Source organism: Oncorhynchus masou, chromosome 9, assembly GCF_036934945.1.
Source record: "Oncorhynchus masou masou isolate Uvic2021 chromosome 9, UVic_Omas_1.1, whole genome shotgun sequence".
NCBI lineage: Eukaryota > Metazoa > Chordata > Actinopteri > Salmoniformes > Salmonidae > Oncorhynchus > Oncorhynchus masou.
This window is the reverse complement of record NC_088220.1, coordinates 43,712,996-43,730,073: the sequence shown is the minus strand read 5'-3', so window position 1 is coordinate 43,730,073 and position 17,078 is coordinate 43,712,996. Positions and strand designations below refer to the sequence as shown.

Below are 17,078 nucleotides of genomic sequence, written 5' to 3'. Positions count from 1 at the left end.
TGAGGTGGAGGTCATTTGTCGATCAGGTATTCTGTGCAGCCCCTCGACCTGTCAGATTCTCATTCAGGGTTCAGATCTCTCCAATTATTATCTCCAATTATTAAAAGAAAAGCTCTATAGCAACTGCAAGATATTTGGAAGATATTCTGTTTGTTCCCATTTCTGGTCGATTTGATAGAGAGACATGTAAAGGGGATCCTTTTACAATACACAGAAATAAATGAGGGACATGAAAACCAGGTGTGTAGGAAAACAAGACAAAACAAATGGAAAATGAAAAGCGGATCGACGATGGCTAGAAGGCCGGTGACGCCGACCGTTAAACGCCGCCCGAACAAGGAGAGGAACCGACTTCGGTGGAAGTGGTGACAGTACCCTCCCCCCGACCCCCCCCCCCCTCTTGACATGCGGCTCCAGCAGCTCGCCGGCACCAGCCTCGGGCACGACCCGGAGGGTGAGTTGTAGGGCGAACAAACGGTGGAACTCCCGCAGCATTGAAGGGTCCAACACGTCCTCCACTGGAACCCAGCATCTCTCCTCCGGACTGTACCCCTCCCACTCCACGAGGTACTGAAGGTCATTCGCCCGACGCCTCAAATCCAGTATGGATCGAACAGAGTATGCCGGGGCCCCCTCGGGGGCAGAGGAACCTACCGCACCTCAGACTCCTGGAGTGGGCCAGCCACCACCGGCCTGAGGAGAGACACATGGAATGAGGGGTTAACGATAGATAGGGCAGGCTCATTCCTGTCGCATTCACAGCCATATAAGGAGACAATGAAAAACAGAGCCTCAAAAATCCTGCTCATTTCCTGGTTGCAGATTCATCTTGGTTTTGCCTGTAGCTCCTGTTCTGGGGCACTCACAGACATAATCTTTGCAGTTCTGTAAACTTCAGAGTGTTTTCTTTCCAAAGCTATCAATTATATGCATAGTCGAGCATCTTTTTGTGACAAAATATCGTTTTTCATCCAAAAATGAAATACTGCCCCCAGAGTTTCAAGAGGTTAATATGGTAATCGGGGGGAAGCTGTAACCTGTAACTCGCCTCGTTCACTCTCCTCAGGACTTTAAATGGCCCCACAAACCGAGGACCCATCTTCCGGCAGGGCAGGCGGAGGGGCAGGTTTCGGGTCGAGGGCAAGACCCGGTCCCCTGGGACGAACACCGGGGCCTCACTGCGGTGACGGTCTGCGCTGGCTTTCTGGCGTAGCACGGCGTGCTGAAGGTGAACATGAGCGGCGTCCCATGTCTCCTCCACGTGCCAGAACCAGTCGTCCACTGCAGGAGCCTAGGTCTGACTCTGATGCCAAGGAGCCAGAACCGGCTGATACCCCAGTTACGCACTGGAAGGGGGAGAGGTTAGTGGAGGAGTGGCGGAGCGAGTTCTGGGCCATCTCTGCCCAGGGCACGAACGCCGCCCACTCCCCCGGCCGGTCCTGGCAATAAGACCTCAGAAATGTACCCACATCCAGGTTAACTCTCTCCACCTGCCCGTTACTCTCGGGGTGAAAACCTGAGGTAAGGCTGATCGAGACCCCCAGATGTTCCATGAACGCCCTCCAGACCCTCGAAGTGAACTGTGGACCCCGATCAGACACTCAGACACCCCGTAGTGCAGGAAGACGTGTGTAAACAAGGCCTCCACAGTCTGTAGGGCCGTAGGGAGACCGGGCAGAGGGAGGAGACTGCAGGACTTTGAAAAATGTTCCACAACGACCAGGATCGTGGTGTTACTCTGTGAGGGAGGAAGATGAGTAAGGAAATCCACCGACTGGTGCGACCACGGGCGTTATGGAACGGGTAAGGTGTGTAGCTTAACTCTGGGCAGGTGCCTAGGAGCCTTACACTGGGCGCACACCGTGCAGGAGGAAACATAAACCCTCACATCCTTAGCCAAAGTGGGCCACCAGTACTTCCCACTCAGACAGCGCACCATCTGACCAATGCCTGGATGAACAGAGGAAGGTGACGTGTGGGCCCAATAGATCAGCCCGTGACGGACAACAGACGGAACGTACAGACTCCCAGCGGGACACTGGAGGGGAGTGGGCTCTGCACGTAGCGCCTGCTCAATGTCCGTGTCCAGCTCCCATACTACTGGCGCCTCCAGGCAGGATGTGGGAGTATGGGAGTGGGATCCACGGGCCGCTCCTCTGTGTCATACATCTGGGACAGTGTGTCTGCCTTAGCGTTCTGGGAACCTGGTCTGTAAGAAAGGGTGAAAACAAAACGGATGAAAAACATGTCCCACCTTGCCTGGCGAGGGTTCAGTCTCCTCGCAGCCCGGATGTACTCCAGATTGCGGTGGTGAGTTCAGATGAGAAAAGGGTGTTTAGCCCCCTCAAGCCAATGTCTCCAAGCCTTCAAAACCTTGACGACAGCCAACAGCTCCCGTTCCCCCACGTCTTGTGTTTCACTCCGCTGGGCTGAGCTTCCTCGAGAAGAAGTTACAGGGGCGGAGTTCTGGTGGCGTACCCGAGCGCTGAGAGAGCACAGCTCCTATCCCAGCCTCGGAAGCGTCCACCTCCACTATGAATGCAAAAGTGGGATCTGGATGGGCCAGCACGGGAGCCGAGGTAAACAGAGCCCTCAGGGGACCAAAAGCCCTGTCTGCCTCAGCCGACCACTGCAAACGTACCGGTCCCCCCTTCAGCAGTGAAGTAATGGGAGCCGCTAAAACCGAGGATAAACCTCCGGTAGTAATTGGCAAACCCTAGAAACCGCTGCACCTCTTTTACTGTGGTGGGAGTCGGCCAATTACGCACGGCTGAAATGTGGTCACTCTCCATCTCCACCCCTGAGGTGGAAATGCGGTACCCTAGGAAGGAGATGGACTGTTGAAAGAACAGGCATTTCTTAGCCTTGACATACAGGTCATGCTCCAACAGACGACCAAGCACCCTGCGCACCAGGGACACATGTTTGAGTATATCAGAATGTCGTCAATATACACCACTACAGCCTGCCCATGCAGGTCCCTGAAAATCTCGTCTACAAAGGCTTGGAAGACTGATGGAGCATTCATCAACCCGTACGGCATGATGAGGTACTCATAATGCCCTGAGGTAGTACTAAAAGCCGTCTTCCACTCGTCTCCCTCACGGACACGCACCAGGCTGTAAGCGCTCCTGAGATCTAGTTTGGTGAAGAAGGGCGCCCCGTGCATTGACTCAATCGCTGTGGCTATGAGTGGTAGCAGGTTAAGATCTGGTTAAGTGCTCGATAGTCAATACACTGGCGCAGACCTCCCTCCTTCTTCTTCACAAAAAATAAACTCGAGGAGGTGGGTGAAGTGGAGGACCGAATGTACCCCTGACACAGGGATTCGGAGACATATGTTTCCATAGCCTCCGTCTCTGCCTGTGACAGGGGATACACGTGACTCCTGGGAAGTGCAGCGTCTACCAGGAGATTTATCGCACAATCCCCCATCGATGGGGTGGTAATTGAGTCACCTTCTTTTTACAGAAGGCGATAGCCAAATCGGCATATTCAGGGGGGATGCGCACGGTGGAAACCTGGTCTGGACTTTCCACCATAGTAGCACCAATGGGAACCCCTAAACATCTCCCTGAGCACTCTCGCGACCACCCCGTGAGAGCCCTCTGTTGTCACGAAACAGTGGGGTCATGACAGGCTAACCAGTCTAGGTCTAGCACCACGGGTAATGCAGTGGAGTGAATATGCCCAGGGGACCGGTGGCCTCCCTAATCAACCCTGACCCTAATGGTCGACTGTCTAAGGCGTGAACGGGGAAGGGCACAGCCACGGAAACAATGGGGATCCCTAACCTATGGGCGAACGATCTGTCTATAAAATTCCCAGCCGCGCCTGAATCGACGAGCGCCTTATGCTAGGAATGCGGGGAAAATTCAGGAAAAGTGACATACAAAAACATGTTTGAAACAGAGGGATCTGGATGAGAATGGTGCCGGATCCCCTGGGGTGACACCAGAGTGCCCTGCCTGCTGCCTCGATCCCCAGAGGAGCCAACCCGGCACCGACCGGCAGTGTGACCTCTGCGGCCACAGCACCTCCCAGCTCCATGGGCATTGGTGCGGTGGTGCTGGGCGATGGAACCAACAGACCCCGCTCTGGACGTCCACGGGTAGCCAGCAGGTTATCCAACCGAATGGACAGGTTCACCAGCTGGTCGAAGGTGAGGGTGTCCCTGCAGGGCAACTCCCGATGGACGTCCTCGCGCAAACTGCAACGATAGTGGTCGATCAGGGCCCTGTCACTCCATCTAGCGCAGGCTTTCAGGGTTCGAAAGTCCAGGGCGAACTCCTGGACGCTCCTCGTCCCCTGCCTCAGATGGTAGAGACGTTCACCCGCCGCTCTACCCTCGGGCAGGTGGTTGAAGACTGCCCAGAAACTGCGGATGAAATCCTCGAAATGGTCCAGCTCCGCGTCTCCTTCTCCCCACACGGCGTTGGCCCACTCCAGGGCTTTCCCTGAGAGGCACGAGACGAGGGCGGACACCCTCTCACAGCCCGAAGGAGCCAGGTGGACGGTTGCCAGGTAGAGATTTAGCTGCAATAGGAAACCCTGGCAGTGTCCCGTCATACTCCCGGGGAAGGGCGAGAATCCCACTGGGACCGGGTAAAGAGGGGGCGAGTTGTGGAGGCCTTGGTTGTGCTGGTGGAGGCGCTGGAGGAACTCCCTGTCTCTCCCAGCGGTCCATGGTTTGGACGACGCAGTCCATGGCGGCGCCGAGAGGGTGGATCATCGCCGCTTGCTCCTGGAAGCGCTCCTCGACCCCTATACCAGGGGCACCTGCTCCTGCTGACTCCAGTACACATGTGCACAAGCACTTACAACAAACAATTCCACACAAAGACATGGGGGGGAACAGCGGGTTAAATACACAAAAATAAACGAGGGAAATGAAAACCAGGTGTGTGGGAAAACAAGACAAAACAAATGGAAAATTAAAAGTGGATCGACGATGGCTAGAAGACCGGTGACGCCGACCGCAGAACGCCGCCAGAACAAGGAGAGGAACCGACTTCGGTGGAAGTCATGACACCTTGAGAGGAACACGTTTGTTGGTCGGCAACATAATACTCATATCTGATCCAACAGAAAAAGGGGGAAGAAAAGGGAAGAGAGATTGAGAGAGAGAGAGAGAGAGAGAAAGAGAGAGAGAGTGAGAGAGAGACAGCAAGACAACAAGAGAAAGAGAGAGAGAAAGAGAGATACCTTATATAGAGAAAAAGAAAGTTCAAAAGAAAGAACGTGAAATAGGGGGGTTGAAACCAAAAGGCCAGGGGTCAAGTAAGTCTCAGCATTAGTTTCTCCACCTCCCTCTCCAACTTACTTCTATTACAACAGAAGGTCCCTGTGTCATTTCACCTTTCTCCCCTCTTTATCTCCTTCCTCCTCTCCTCTCGCTTGACTAAATTAACAGAGAGACAGGTCTGTTTTCTCTACCACGCTACCTTGCTTAATTACATAACCACATCTAAAGCCTGCCTGAGAAAGAAGGCAATACAGATTCCACTAGGTAATAGATCACTGCATGTGATCTCACCTTTTCTCCCTCTATCGCGCTCCTTTTCCCTCTCTCACTCTCTCTTTCTTAATCTCTCTCTCTTTCTTAATCTCTCTCTCTCTTTCTCAATCTCTCGCTCTCTTTCTCAATCTCTCTCTTTCTCAATCTCACTCTCTCTTTCTCAATCTCACTCTCTCTTTCTCAATCTCACTCTCTCTTTCTCAATCTCACTCTCTTTCTCAAACTCACTCTCTTTCTCAATCTCACTCTCTTTCTCAAACTCACTCACTTTCTCAATCTCACTCTCTTTCTCAATCTCACTCTCTGTTGCTGTCTCTCGCTCTCTCCCCTTCGAGTATCTCTCTTCCCTCTCACTTGCCCCCCCCTCTTTCGCTCTCTCCACCTGTCACTTATCTTGGAAATGGATCTGTTTCCATCAGCAGATGGAACAGAATACATATTTCAGGCCTTAGCACATTGTGTGGAGCGGTGTCTCTTTATGCACCCCCGTCCAAATCCGTTTTCTAGATAAGAACACACCTGCCTGAACACTGGGCAGAGTGGCAGGAGAAAAGGGTAGAGCTACACACAAAATCTAAGGGACAGTAAAAAGGTCATATAAGTCAATGCAAGGATGCATAGCCATCAACAGTAGAACAGGGTTAATTCAAATGCAATGCACTTGGTTTGGAGCCAAGCAAATGCACAGGCATCAGTGAAAGGGTGGACACACACACACATTTGCACACGTGCACAAAAACACCTTCACACACAGTGTGACACGTGTGTGAGTAAAGCGAATAGTATTCCCTTGGCCCACACCTGAACTCTACATGGAATCATATGTCATGACAGAACCCGTCAAGCCATCCCGGAGACCTGCTAAGTTTGACATTGCCCTGTCACAAAGTGAAGAAACTCTCTCTCTACCTCTCTTCTTCTCTCTGTCCTTCCCAATCGTTCATTCCCTCTCTCTCACACTCTCTTTATTGACTGACTGACAGAGCAGCCCTGGCACAAGGATAGTTGGGGGAGGGGGGGGGGGCAACACCCACTCACCTAGCAAAAGCTACAACGTCACAATCTCCCGTCGAGTGACGTTGCATACAGGACAGCCACATTTCTTTGCTTTTACATTAATTACTGTACTGTTGACATAACAGCGACACAGAGCGGTAGAAAGACAAGCAAATGCACACATGGATGAAAATAGATAAAGCAAATGAGTGAAAAAACAAAGACATACAGGCTGACAGCTAGACAGACACAGAAAGACATAGACAGAACAACTGTCCAACCACCCTACGGACAGTGAGTCGGCCAGCATAATCAACCAGCCAGCCTTTCAGCCAGTCAGGGAAGCAAGTGTGTGTGTGATGTCTTACTTGGTCTTGGGGCGTGTCGAGGTGTCCTGCAAGTCCCCGGAGTCAAACAGCTGAGAGCCCTTCAGTCCCAGCTCCTCACAGCCACGCAGGAACACACTCAGGTTGTCCTGTGGAGAGAGGGCGCATGCACACACACACACACACACACACACACACACACACACACACACACACACACACACACACACACACACACACACACACACACACACACACACACACACACACACACACACACACACACACACACACAGTTAAAATAGGGCACATACTCACTTTTACTCAGAGAAAGGTGAATACACTCCTTTTGTGGATAAAGGGAGAAATACATTGAGATTGTCCCCCATTACGAGAACACACACATGGACACTAGAGGTCGACCGATTATGATTTTTCAACGCCGATACCGATACCGATTATTGGGAGACCAAAAAAAACCAATACCAATTAATCGACCGATTGTTGAACTTTATTTGTAATAATGACAATTACAACAATACTGAATTAACACTTATTTTAACTTAGTATAATACATCTATAAAATCAATTTAGCCTCACATAAATAATGAAACATGTTCAATTTGGTTTAAATAATGCAAAAACAAAGTGTTGGAGAAGAAAGTAAAATGGCAATATGTGCCATGTAAGAAAGCTAACGTTTCAGTTCATTGCTCAGAACATGAGACCATATGAAAGCTGGTGGTTCCTTCAATATTCCCAGGTAAGAAGTTTTAGGTTGTAGTTATTATAGGAATTATAGGACTATTTCCCTCTATACCATTTGTATTTCATTAACCTTTGACTATTGGATGTTCTTATAGTATTAGTATTAGTATTGCCAGTGTAACAGTATAGCTTCCGTACCTCTCCTCGGCCCTACCTGGGCTCAAACCAGGAACACAACAACAGCCACCCTCGAAGCAGCGCTACCCATGCAGAGCAAGGGGAAACACTACTCCAAGTCTCAGAGCGAGTGACGTTTGAAACGCTTTTAGCGCGCACCCCGCTAACTAGCGAGCCAATTCACATCGGTTACACCAGCCTCATCTCGGGAGTTGATAGGCATGAAGTCATAAACAGCGCAATGCTTGAAGCACAACGAAGAGCTGCTGGCAAAACGCACGAAAGTGCTGTTTGAATAAATGCTTACGAGCCTGCTGCTGCCTACCACCGCTCAGTAAGATACTTGTATGTTTGTATGCTCAGTAAGATTATATGCAACGCAGGACACACTAGATAAACTAGTAATATCATCAACCAAGTGTAGTTAACTAGTGATTATGATTGATTGATTGTTTTTTATAAGATAAGTTTGATGCTAGCTAGCAACTTACCTTGGCTTACTGCATTCGCGTAACAGGCACTCCTTGTGGAGTGCAACAAGAGGTAGGTGGTTATAGTGTTGGACTAGTTAACTGTAAGGTTGCAAGATTGGGTCCCCCGAGCGGACAAAGTGAAAATCTGTCGTTCTGCCCCTGAACGAGACAGTTAACCCACCGTTCCTAGGTCCTTATTGAAAATAAGAATGTGTTCTTAACTGACTTGCCTCGTTAAATAAAGATTAAATAAAGGTGTAAAAAAACAACTAAAAACTAAAAATACCGATTTCCGATTGTAATGAAAACTTGAAATCGGCCCTAATTAATCGGTCAGTCCGATTAATCGGTCGACCTCTAATGGACACACACAAGCAAACATGCACACAGGCACGCAAGCTGACACTCACGCACACACCCCAGAAAGAGGAAAACAGTCCCCTCAGAGGCAGGAATATGTTCCCGACATGGTTTGTTCGTCGCAGGCTGCTGGTTCAACAACTCTTGATTTCTCGAAACCGACTGGCTTCTTAAATTATCCTCACCCTTCTTTTCCCTGGTTGATCACCCTTCGAGTCTCTTCCTCCCTCCGATTTTTACTCACACACTTGCAATCTCTTTTTTCTTTCCCTATCTATTTACAACTTTCTCTTTCACTCTCTCTCTCTGTTTCCTCTTTTCCTATCTGCTTGTTCTTTCTCTTTCTCTGTCTTCTATACAGAGCTTGCCAGGTGCCCTACGGTCCTTTGTTCAGTTGGTAAAACCTGACCCTGCTAAGGCTCCTGTTCCCTTCTGGTCTTCAGTTCCCAGCCTCTCTCACTCTCTCCGCTCTCATTCTCCCTCTTTCTCGCACAAACACACACACACACACAGAGCTGGATTTTCTCACGTTCCAGAGCCTTTCTCAATGTGGTAAATTTACCCCCCCTCCGGCATCCTGTATGTTTGGGAGAGTGCCATCTCTGCAACCCTGGAAAGGAGTCCCCACCCATAGACACCCGTACCGAAAAAACAGGCTCCTGGTAAACAGTTGGGACAAATTTTTGCAATTTGTAGCAAGCTCATATTTTCACATGCAAATCATTTTTGGGGGCAAACTGTTGCGGTACATTTGCGGGCAACTTGTTAACATCTGGCAAACAATTCTGGGAACTTATGGTGAACATTCTGTTTTTAGTTACTGTGTGTTAACGACATTGGAATGTGTCTAAATAAACCAAATCACAACTTTAAATGAACTTACCATTCAGAGAATAAAAATTAAAACATTAAATGTAGTAAATATACTAAACATGTATTCAATGTCTTAACAGATACAAATCATCAGCATGGTAATAAAGAAAATAGCAAAGACTGGATATTTGTCAAATAAATTGTTTATTTAATTTTTTATGTAGCTACAGCATTTACATGAGAGGAATGTGAGCAGTATGGGATTGTTGACCGTAGGATGTTTATGTCACACCCTGATCTGGTTCACCTGTCCTTGTGATTCTCTCCACCCCCTCTAGGTGTCGCTTATTATCCCCAGTGTATATACAGTTGAAGTCGGAAGTTCACATACACCTTAGCCAAATACATTTAAACACAGTTTTTCACAATTCCTGACATTTAATCCTCGTAAATATTCTCTGTCTTAGGTCAGTTAGGATCACCACTTTATTTTAAGAATGTGAAATGTCAGAATAATAGTAGAGAGAATACCTTGAATTGCCACAACTTTGGAAGTATGCTTGGGGTCATTGTCCATTTGGAAGACCCATTTGCGTCCAAGCTGTAACTTCCTGACTGATATCTTGAGATGTTGCTTCAATATATCCACGTACTTGTCCTTCTTCATGATGCCATTTATTTTGTGAAGTGCACCAGAACCTCCTGCAGCAAAGCATCCCCACAACATGATGCTGCCACCCCCGTGATTCAAGGATGGAATGGTGTTCTTCGGCTTGCAAGCCTCCCCCTTTTTCCTCCAAACATAATGATGGTCATTATAGCCAAACAGTTCTATTTTTGTTTCATCAGACCAGAGGACATTTCTCCTAAAAGTATTATCTTTGTCCCCATGTGCAGTTGCAAACCGTAGTCTGGCTTTTTTATGGCGGTTTTGGAGCAGTGGCTTCTTCCTTGTTGAGCGGCCTTTCAGGTTATGTCGATATAGGACTCGTTTCACTGTGGATATATATACTTTTGTACCTGTTTCCTCCAGCATCTTCACTGGGTCCTTTGCTGTTGTTCTGGGATTGAATTGCACTTTTCACACCAAAGTGCATTCATCTCTAGGAGACAGAATGCATCTCCTTCCTGAGCGGTATGACGGCTGCGTGGTCCCATGGTGTTTATACTTGCGTACTATTGTTTGTACATGTGTATGTGGTACCTTCAGGCATTTGGAAATTGCTCCCAGGGATGAACCAGACTTGTGGAGGTCTACAATTGTTTTCCTGAGGTCTTGGTTGATTTCTTTTGATTTTCCCATGATGTCAAGCAAAGAGGCACTGATTTTGAAGGTAAGCCTTGAAATACATCCACAGGTACACCTCCAATTGACACAAATAATGTCAGAAGCTTCTAAAGTCATGTCATAATGTTCTGGAATTTTCCAAGCTGTTTAAAGGCACAGTCAACTTAGTTTACGTTAACTTGTGACCCACTGGAATTGTGATAAATAATCTGTCTGCAAACAATTGTTGGAAAAATTACTTGTATCGTGCACACAGTAGATGTCCTAACCGACTTGCCAAAACTATAGTTTGTTTCCAAGAAATTTGTGGAGCAGTTGAAAAATGAGTTTTAATGATTCCAACCTAAGTGTATGTAAACTTCTGACTTCAACTGTAGCTTGGTTAAATTAGCACAGATGGAGAATTAGTCAAATCTAGCTATTGTAACCTAGCTAGACAGCTAACATTAGCTGACGAGTGAAACAGTGTCCAACACAGTCCAGAAGAAGTGGCAGATTTAGCTAGCTAGCTAAGGTAGTAAGCTAGCTAAGCTACCATTACAAACACTGAAGTGTATTTAGCTAACTAGCTAGCCAAGCGTTGACACAAAATGTACATTTAGTTATATTCCACCACAAAACACTCCAGGAAGCTAGAGTCACGAGAATGGTCATGAGGCTTTTCGTTAGCTAGCTAGTAAATATTATGACTAGCTTGCTAACGGACGTTAGCTAATGCTCAAGCTAACTGCTAGCTACCAAATGATGATTGGACAACCGATTTTTAACCTGAATGACCCTCAAATTCATAATTCGTATAGTTTGTTTCTTACTGATTTCAGAGCTTTCAGACTGCCAAAACACTCAACCTTAGTAACCCAGCACCAACAACCCAACCTAGGTGTTTTTGAAGAAATGTTCTCAAATCCAGGCATGCAAAAAGCCTTGACCTGTCTGGTGAACACACATTTCTCTGTCCTCAGTTTGATTGAAGGCCTCAATCTGTGTTGAGCTAGCCACTACTAGTTTAAAGAAATGAAAGATCTAATTGTTACAAATAATTCATGTATGAGCAGCAATTGAGAATAAATGCATTTAGTTACCTTATCAATCTCAAAGACAATACACTAATTTATCACTCAAAAAAAGTGTTGAGTGATTGCTCTACAAACATATTTCCAGGGTGTTGATGCATCTTCCTCCCAGCCTCTTTCAACACCACAGGTGGGAAAGGGTATCCATTTGCAAAAGTGAAGTTTTGCTTTGATGTCAGATCAACTCACATTGTTGCTACTGTACGTTAGCTGTTGTGCTAGCTAACATGCTACTGAACTGTGACACTATCATATAGACATGCATATTGGTATTAAGACAGCAACGTATTCACCTTAAAATATAAGTGTTTAGGTAAATAGTTACTTAGCCAGCCACCTATCACATTAATTGTGCAAGAATATTTTAGCTAACGTTAGCTAGCTAATCGCTAGCCAGTCAGTGGTCCTGACAGATTGAAACTGGTATCAACAAAATGTGTTAACCTCTTTCCCATAAAACTTGCCATTGCTAACTCGGCATCATTTAGCTAATAATATGTTAAAGTTTATTAGGAAGTTTAATTAATAAGTTAGACACTGGAAAACTTTGGTAGGTAGCTAGCCAGCTTGGTTTGCATTTTCCAATAGACGTTTCTAATCCCCATGACTGGTCATCAAGAGTTACTGGTCTTGGAACTTGTTGCCACAGGTTTTCCACAGATTCAAATAGAATCTTGAGTGAATTGTCAGCCAGAAAAAAGCTCATGTCACGACTTCCACCGAAGGTGGCTCCTCTCCCTGTTCGGGCGGCGCTCGGCGCTCGTCGTTGCTGGTCTACTAGCTGCCACCGATCCTTTTTCCTTTTCATTTGGTTTTGTCTGTCTTTTCGTTCACCTGTTTCCTATTTTGGTGAATTAGTGGGGTATTTTAATCTCGCCCTACCCTCTTTGGTTTTGTGCAGGATTGTTTTGTTTACTGTCATTTGTTGGGTTGCGTTTTCGTGTGTTCTGTTGAACAAGTGTTTTTCTGGACTGCGTTACGGTTGTTTTGAAGCTACTATTGTGGTCCTGTTCCTGTTCGTTGGTCTTTTAAAATAAACGCCCTTTCTTTACATTCGCTCTCTCCTGCGCCTGACTCCACACCCACCTCTCCTTGAGGAGAACCTGACAGCTCAGGTGACCTGTTTGCCCCTAGTTGCAATACATATTATTGTTGCTAAAGGTTTGCTGCAAATTCACCACTAGTGGCAAACATTTGCAAAATTCTGTCAACATTTTGTAGCACACTATGTAGTTTGCAACAAATTTGCCAAAGAACCGCAACAAATTCAGTTTTGTAATGGCACACACACACACACACACACACACACACACACACACACACACACACACACACACACACACACACACACACACACACACACACACACACACACACACGAGGGTGTGGATGGATATCGCTCTGCCAGCAGGACACGTAAAAGAAAATCAGCAAGAGAGTACCATTTTTCTCTCTACAAATATAGCACAATTGTAACGGCGTTCGTCTGTAGAAGGGGAAGCGGACCAAAATGCAGCGTGGTGGTTACTCATGTTCTTTAATGAAAGAAACTAGACATGAAATAACTTACAAAAACAATGAATGAACGAACGGAACGTGAAAACCTATACAGCCTATCTGGTGACAATAAACACAGAGACAGGAACAATCACCCACGAAATACTCAAAGAATATGACTGCTTAAATATGGTTCTCAATCAGAGACAACGATAATCACCTGACTCTGATTGAGAACCGCCTCAGGCAGCCATAGACTATGCTAGACACCCCACAAAACCCCAAGACAAAAACACACCACAATAACCCATGTCACACCCTGGCCTGACCAAATAAATTAAGACAAAGATAATATACTTCGACCAGGGCGTGACAACAATTGGTTTCTTCAAGGATATTAACTTCTTCCAAATCAGCATTGCATTCACACACTAATGAAAAATATTGATATACATTTTAAAAAGTTTTTGCTCTAACTGCCAGGTAACTGTCAAAATAAAGGAAACACTTAAGTACATGAGGGTTATGGTGGCACTGTTATGGTGTGGGGTGCCTTCTCCTGGCATGGTTAAGGTCCACTCAACCCCTTAGAGAGCAAGTTAAATGGCAATAAACACACAGCAATTCTGAGTGATCCCCTTCAACCCATGATGAATCATTTCTATCCTGGTGGGAGTGGTCTCTTCCAGGATGACAATGCCCCCATCCACAGGGCGATTCTGAGTGATCACTGAATGGTTTGATGAGCATGAAAACAAAGTAAACCATATGTAATGGTTGTCTCAGTCACTTATGGGAGATTCTGAAGCAGTGCCTGAGACAGTGTTTTCCATCAACAAAACACCAAGTGATGATGGAATGTCTTGTGGAATAATGGTATCGCATCCCTAGTTCATAGATTCCAGACACTTGTAAAAGTTTTAGCAGCTTGTGGTGGCCCAACGCTTTATTAAGACACATTATGTTGGTGTTTCCTTTATTTTGTCAGTTACCTGTATATATCTATATATTTCTGGTTATGGTTAAATATGTTCTAATATGGGAAAATTAATGGTTTAAATAAGGTTGTTTCCATTTAGAGAAATCCATATCCTGAAATCCAAGAATTAACTTCACCGAGCACACTACAAACAAAACTTCCTAGAAATGTCCAAACTATTTGCTCACAACTGGGGAAGCCTGACTGGCAAAGCATCACCAATTCAGAATCTGCTTGAAGTTTGCAAATTACTCACCAATCACTGACTGTAAATACAGTAGGCCTACCATTGGACAGAGACTTCCCAATTCCCAATTACCACAGCTGAATTACACAGTTTAAAAGTCTATTGTAGGGATAGCTGAATCTGATGTTGGCAGGGGGAAGAAGAAAGTAAGAAGAGGAGGATGGAAAGGGTTTAGGAGGGCAATCAAGACCAGTTAAATGCAGACTGGCGGAGGCCAAACTAAATCTCGTTAAGTCCAGTAGAATCCAGTGAAATCTAGTTAGCCACAGAGATCTGACACAATATGGTGGGTTTTAAAAGGATGGTTTTATTACAAAGTGGAGGCTCACATTGTGAAATCACACTTTCATGCTTTTCACTTTCTTATTGTGAGTAACAGATTGGTTACGCTTTGTAATGCCTGCATTGCTTGTAAATGCTAAGCTAATGGATTATAAAGGGTCTGTTCAAAGTGTGTGGTTACGCATTAATTTGAGTTGGTTTAGTTTACTATGTGAGAATAAGGGGACACAATGCCTTAAAGACTCAGCAAAGCACAAAATGAACAGTAATGGTCGGTCAATTTACACAACAACTAAGAGCGTTGTAGTGCGATGCTAAACTTCTCTGCTGTTTTGGTACTGTATACCACGTCGTAGCAGCAGGAAGCGAACCCGTGCACATGTGCAGATACTCTGTGTGGCTACGTGAGAGTAAAGTCTTGCATCGCGCTCATCGCAATATCTGCGGTGCTACTCGTCATAACAGTGAGTCTACCTTTAAAACTGGCAGGAAATATCAGGACAAAGGCCACAAGGACCTACTTGAGTCAACTGTTGCGTCATTTATTTATTTAACTAGGCAAGTCAGTAAAGAAAAAATTCTTATTTACAATGACGGCCTACCCCGGGCCAAACCCTAAACCGGACGACACTGGGCCAATTGTGCGCCGTCCTATGGGACTCCCAGTCACGGCTGGTTGTGATACAGCTTGTAATCGAACCATTGTCTCTAGGGACGCCTCTTGCACTGAGATGCAGTGCCTTAGACCGCTGCACCACTCGGGAGCCCCATGCTGACAGAAAGAGGTGTTTCTTTCTACGACATAGGGAACCAAAGTAGTCCAGAATGTGGGAAATATTCCTGTTGACACGGTAACGGGTGTATTTGGTGCATACTACAATAGCTGATATTCATTATAGTACAAAGATGTAATAGTCTACCACAGATTTTCAAAGGACCCAACATTTTCTTTCTTTAAGCAAACCTAAGCTACTACAGTACAACAGTGATGCTAAATATAAACATATTTCACAATTATAAACTGGGTGGTTCGAGTCCTGAATGCTGAATGGCTGACAGACGTGGTATATCAGACTGTATACCACACGTATGACAAAACATGTATTTTTACTGCTCTAATTACGTTGGTAGCCAGTTTATAAGGCACCTCAGGGGTTTGTGGTATATGGCCAATATACCACAGCTAAGGGCTCCGCATTGCATCGTGCATAAGAACAGCCCCTAACCGTGGTATATTGGCCATATACCACACCCCTAAGACCATATTGTTGAAATATACTCATGCAGAAACATATATTTAAGTCTATGAGGGGTGAGGCTTATTGGGCATGACTAACAGCCAGCCAGAGGGTTAAGGGAGAGTTCAGCACGTAGTGTGGCCAAAACTTGAACCAGACCACAGCAAAGTAATTATTTGACCATAAAGGAGTCAGATAATAAGACCCCCCCCATTTTTTAAAGCAACTCTTAAGTATTTGATGTTACAAACATTAATACATTTCCAATGCCTTTTCAGATAGTAACATCCTTTTCTAGTTGCATTTTTCCTGCATCCAACAAGATGACCACAGTTGATCTGTCATGAGTAGTTGATGTACTGTTTTCAGTTGATCTTGGTCATGGTCAGTTGATGTACTGTTTTCAGTTGATCTGGGTCATGGTCAGTTGATGTACTGTTTTCAGTTGATCTGGGTCATGGTCAGTTGATGTACTGTTTTCAGTTGATCTGGGTCTTGGTTGGAAGTCACAAATGAAGGGCAGAACATGATTACCTTGGTGTGCGTAAGAAGGTGTCAATAATAACCTCATGGTTAGGATTAAGCAGAGTTTTACCATTGTTGATGCAAAAGGAGGGGGGGAGATATGTGGGTGTGTAACTACATGTAAATAATGAATGGGTGGTTATATACAAATAAGGTGGCAGTACGATTGTTGCTGTATGCCTGGCGGGTAACGCTCCGCGTCACTGTGTGTGTTCACACTGTACAGGCGCTCAAAGCGGCAGACCTGCTCACTGTATGCTGGAGGCCGGAGGGTAATGCACAGCCCTTTTCGGAGCTAGCTACCCAATCCACTCAAAAGCTTTCCTGATAAATCCAGTAGTCAGTAACGACAAACCAAGACCAGGAAAGAAACTGGAGGAAGAGTAGAAAAAAGGAGAAAAACGAAAACAATAGTTCCAGACAACACACGCAAACCATCTCACTCCACACTGCCGCCGCTCCCAAACCAAACAACCAAATTCCTCCCTTTTTTCCTCTCTCCCGACAACAAGTTGCCCGATGCCAACAATAACAGAAACGCAAACAAACACTCGGACAGAGGACCAAACTGTGTAAAT

The 17,078-nt window shown here is 45.9% G+C and overlaps 1 protein-coding gene across 3 annotated transcripts in view; it reads right to left on the bottom strand.

Annotated features, from left to right (window-relative positions):
- LOC135546021 (LIM and calponin homology domains-containing protein 1-like) overlaps nt 1-17,078 on the bottom strand; it is a 164,779-nt gene that overhangs the window by 66,666 nt on the left and 81,035 nt on the right. For all 3 annotated transcript variants that reach the window (XM_064974077.1, XM_064974078.1, XM_064974079.1), the window contains exon 4: nt 6,883-6,989. In XM_064974077.1, the coding sequence (XP_064830149.1) occupies nt 6,883-6,989 (107 nt within the window). The remainder of the gene's footprint in view (nt 1-6,882; nt 6,990-17,078) is intronic.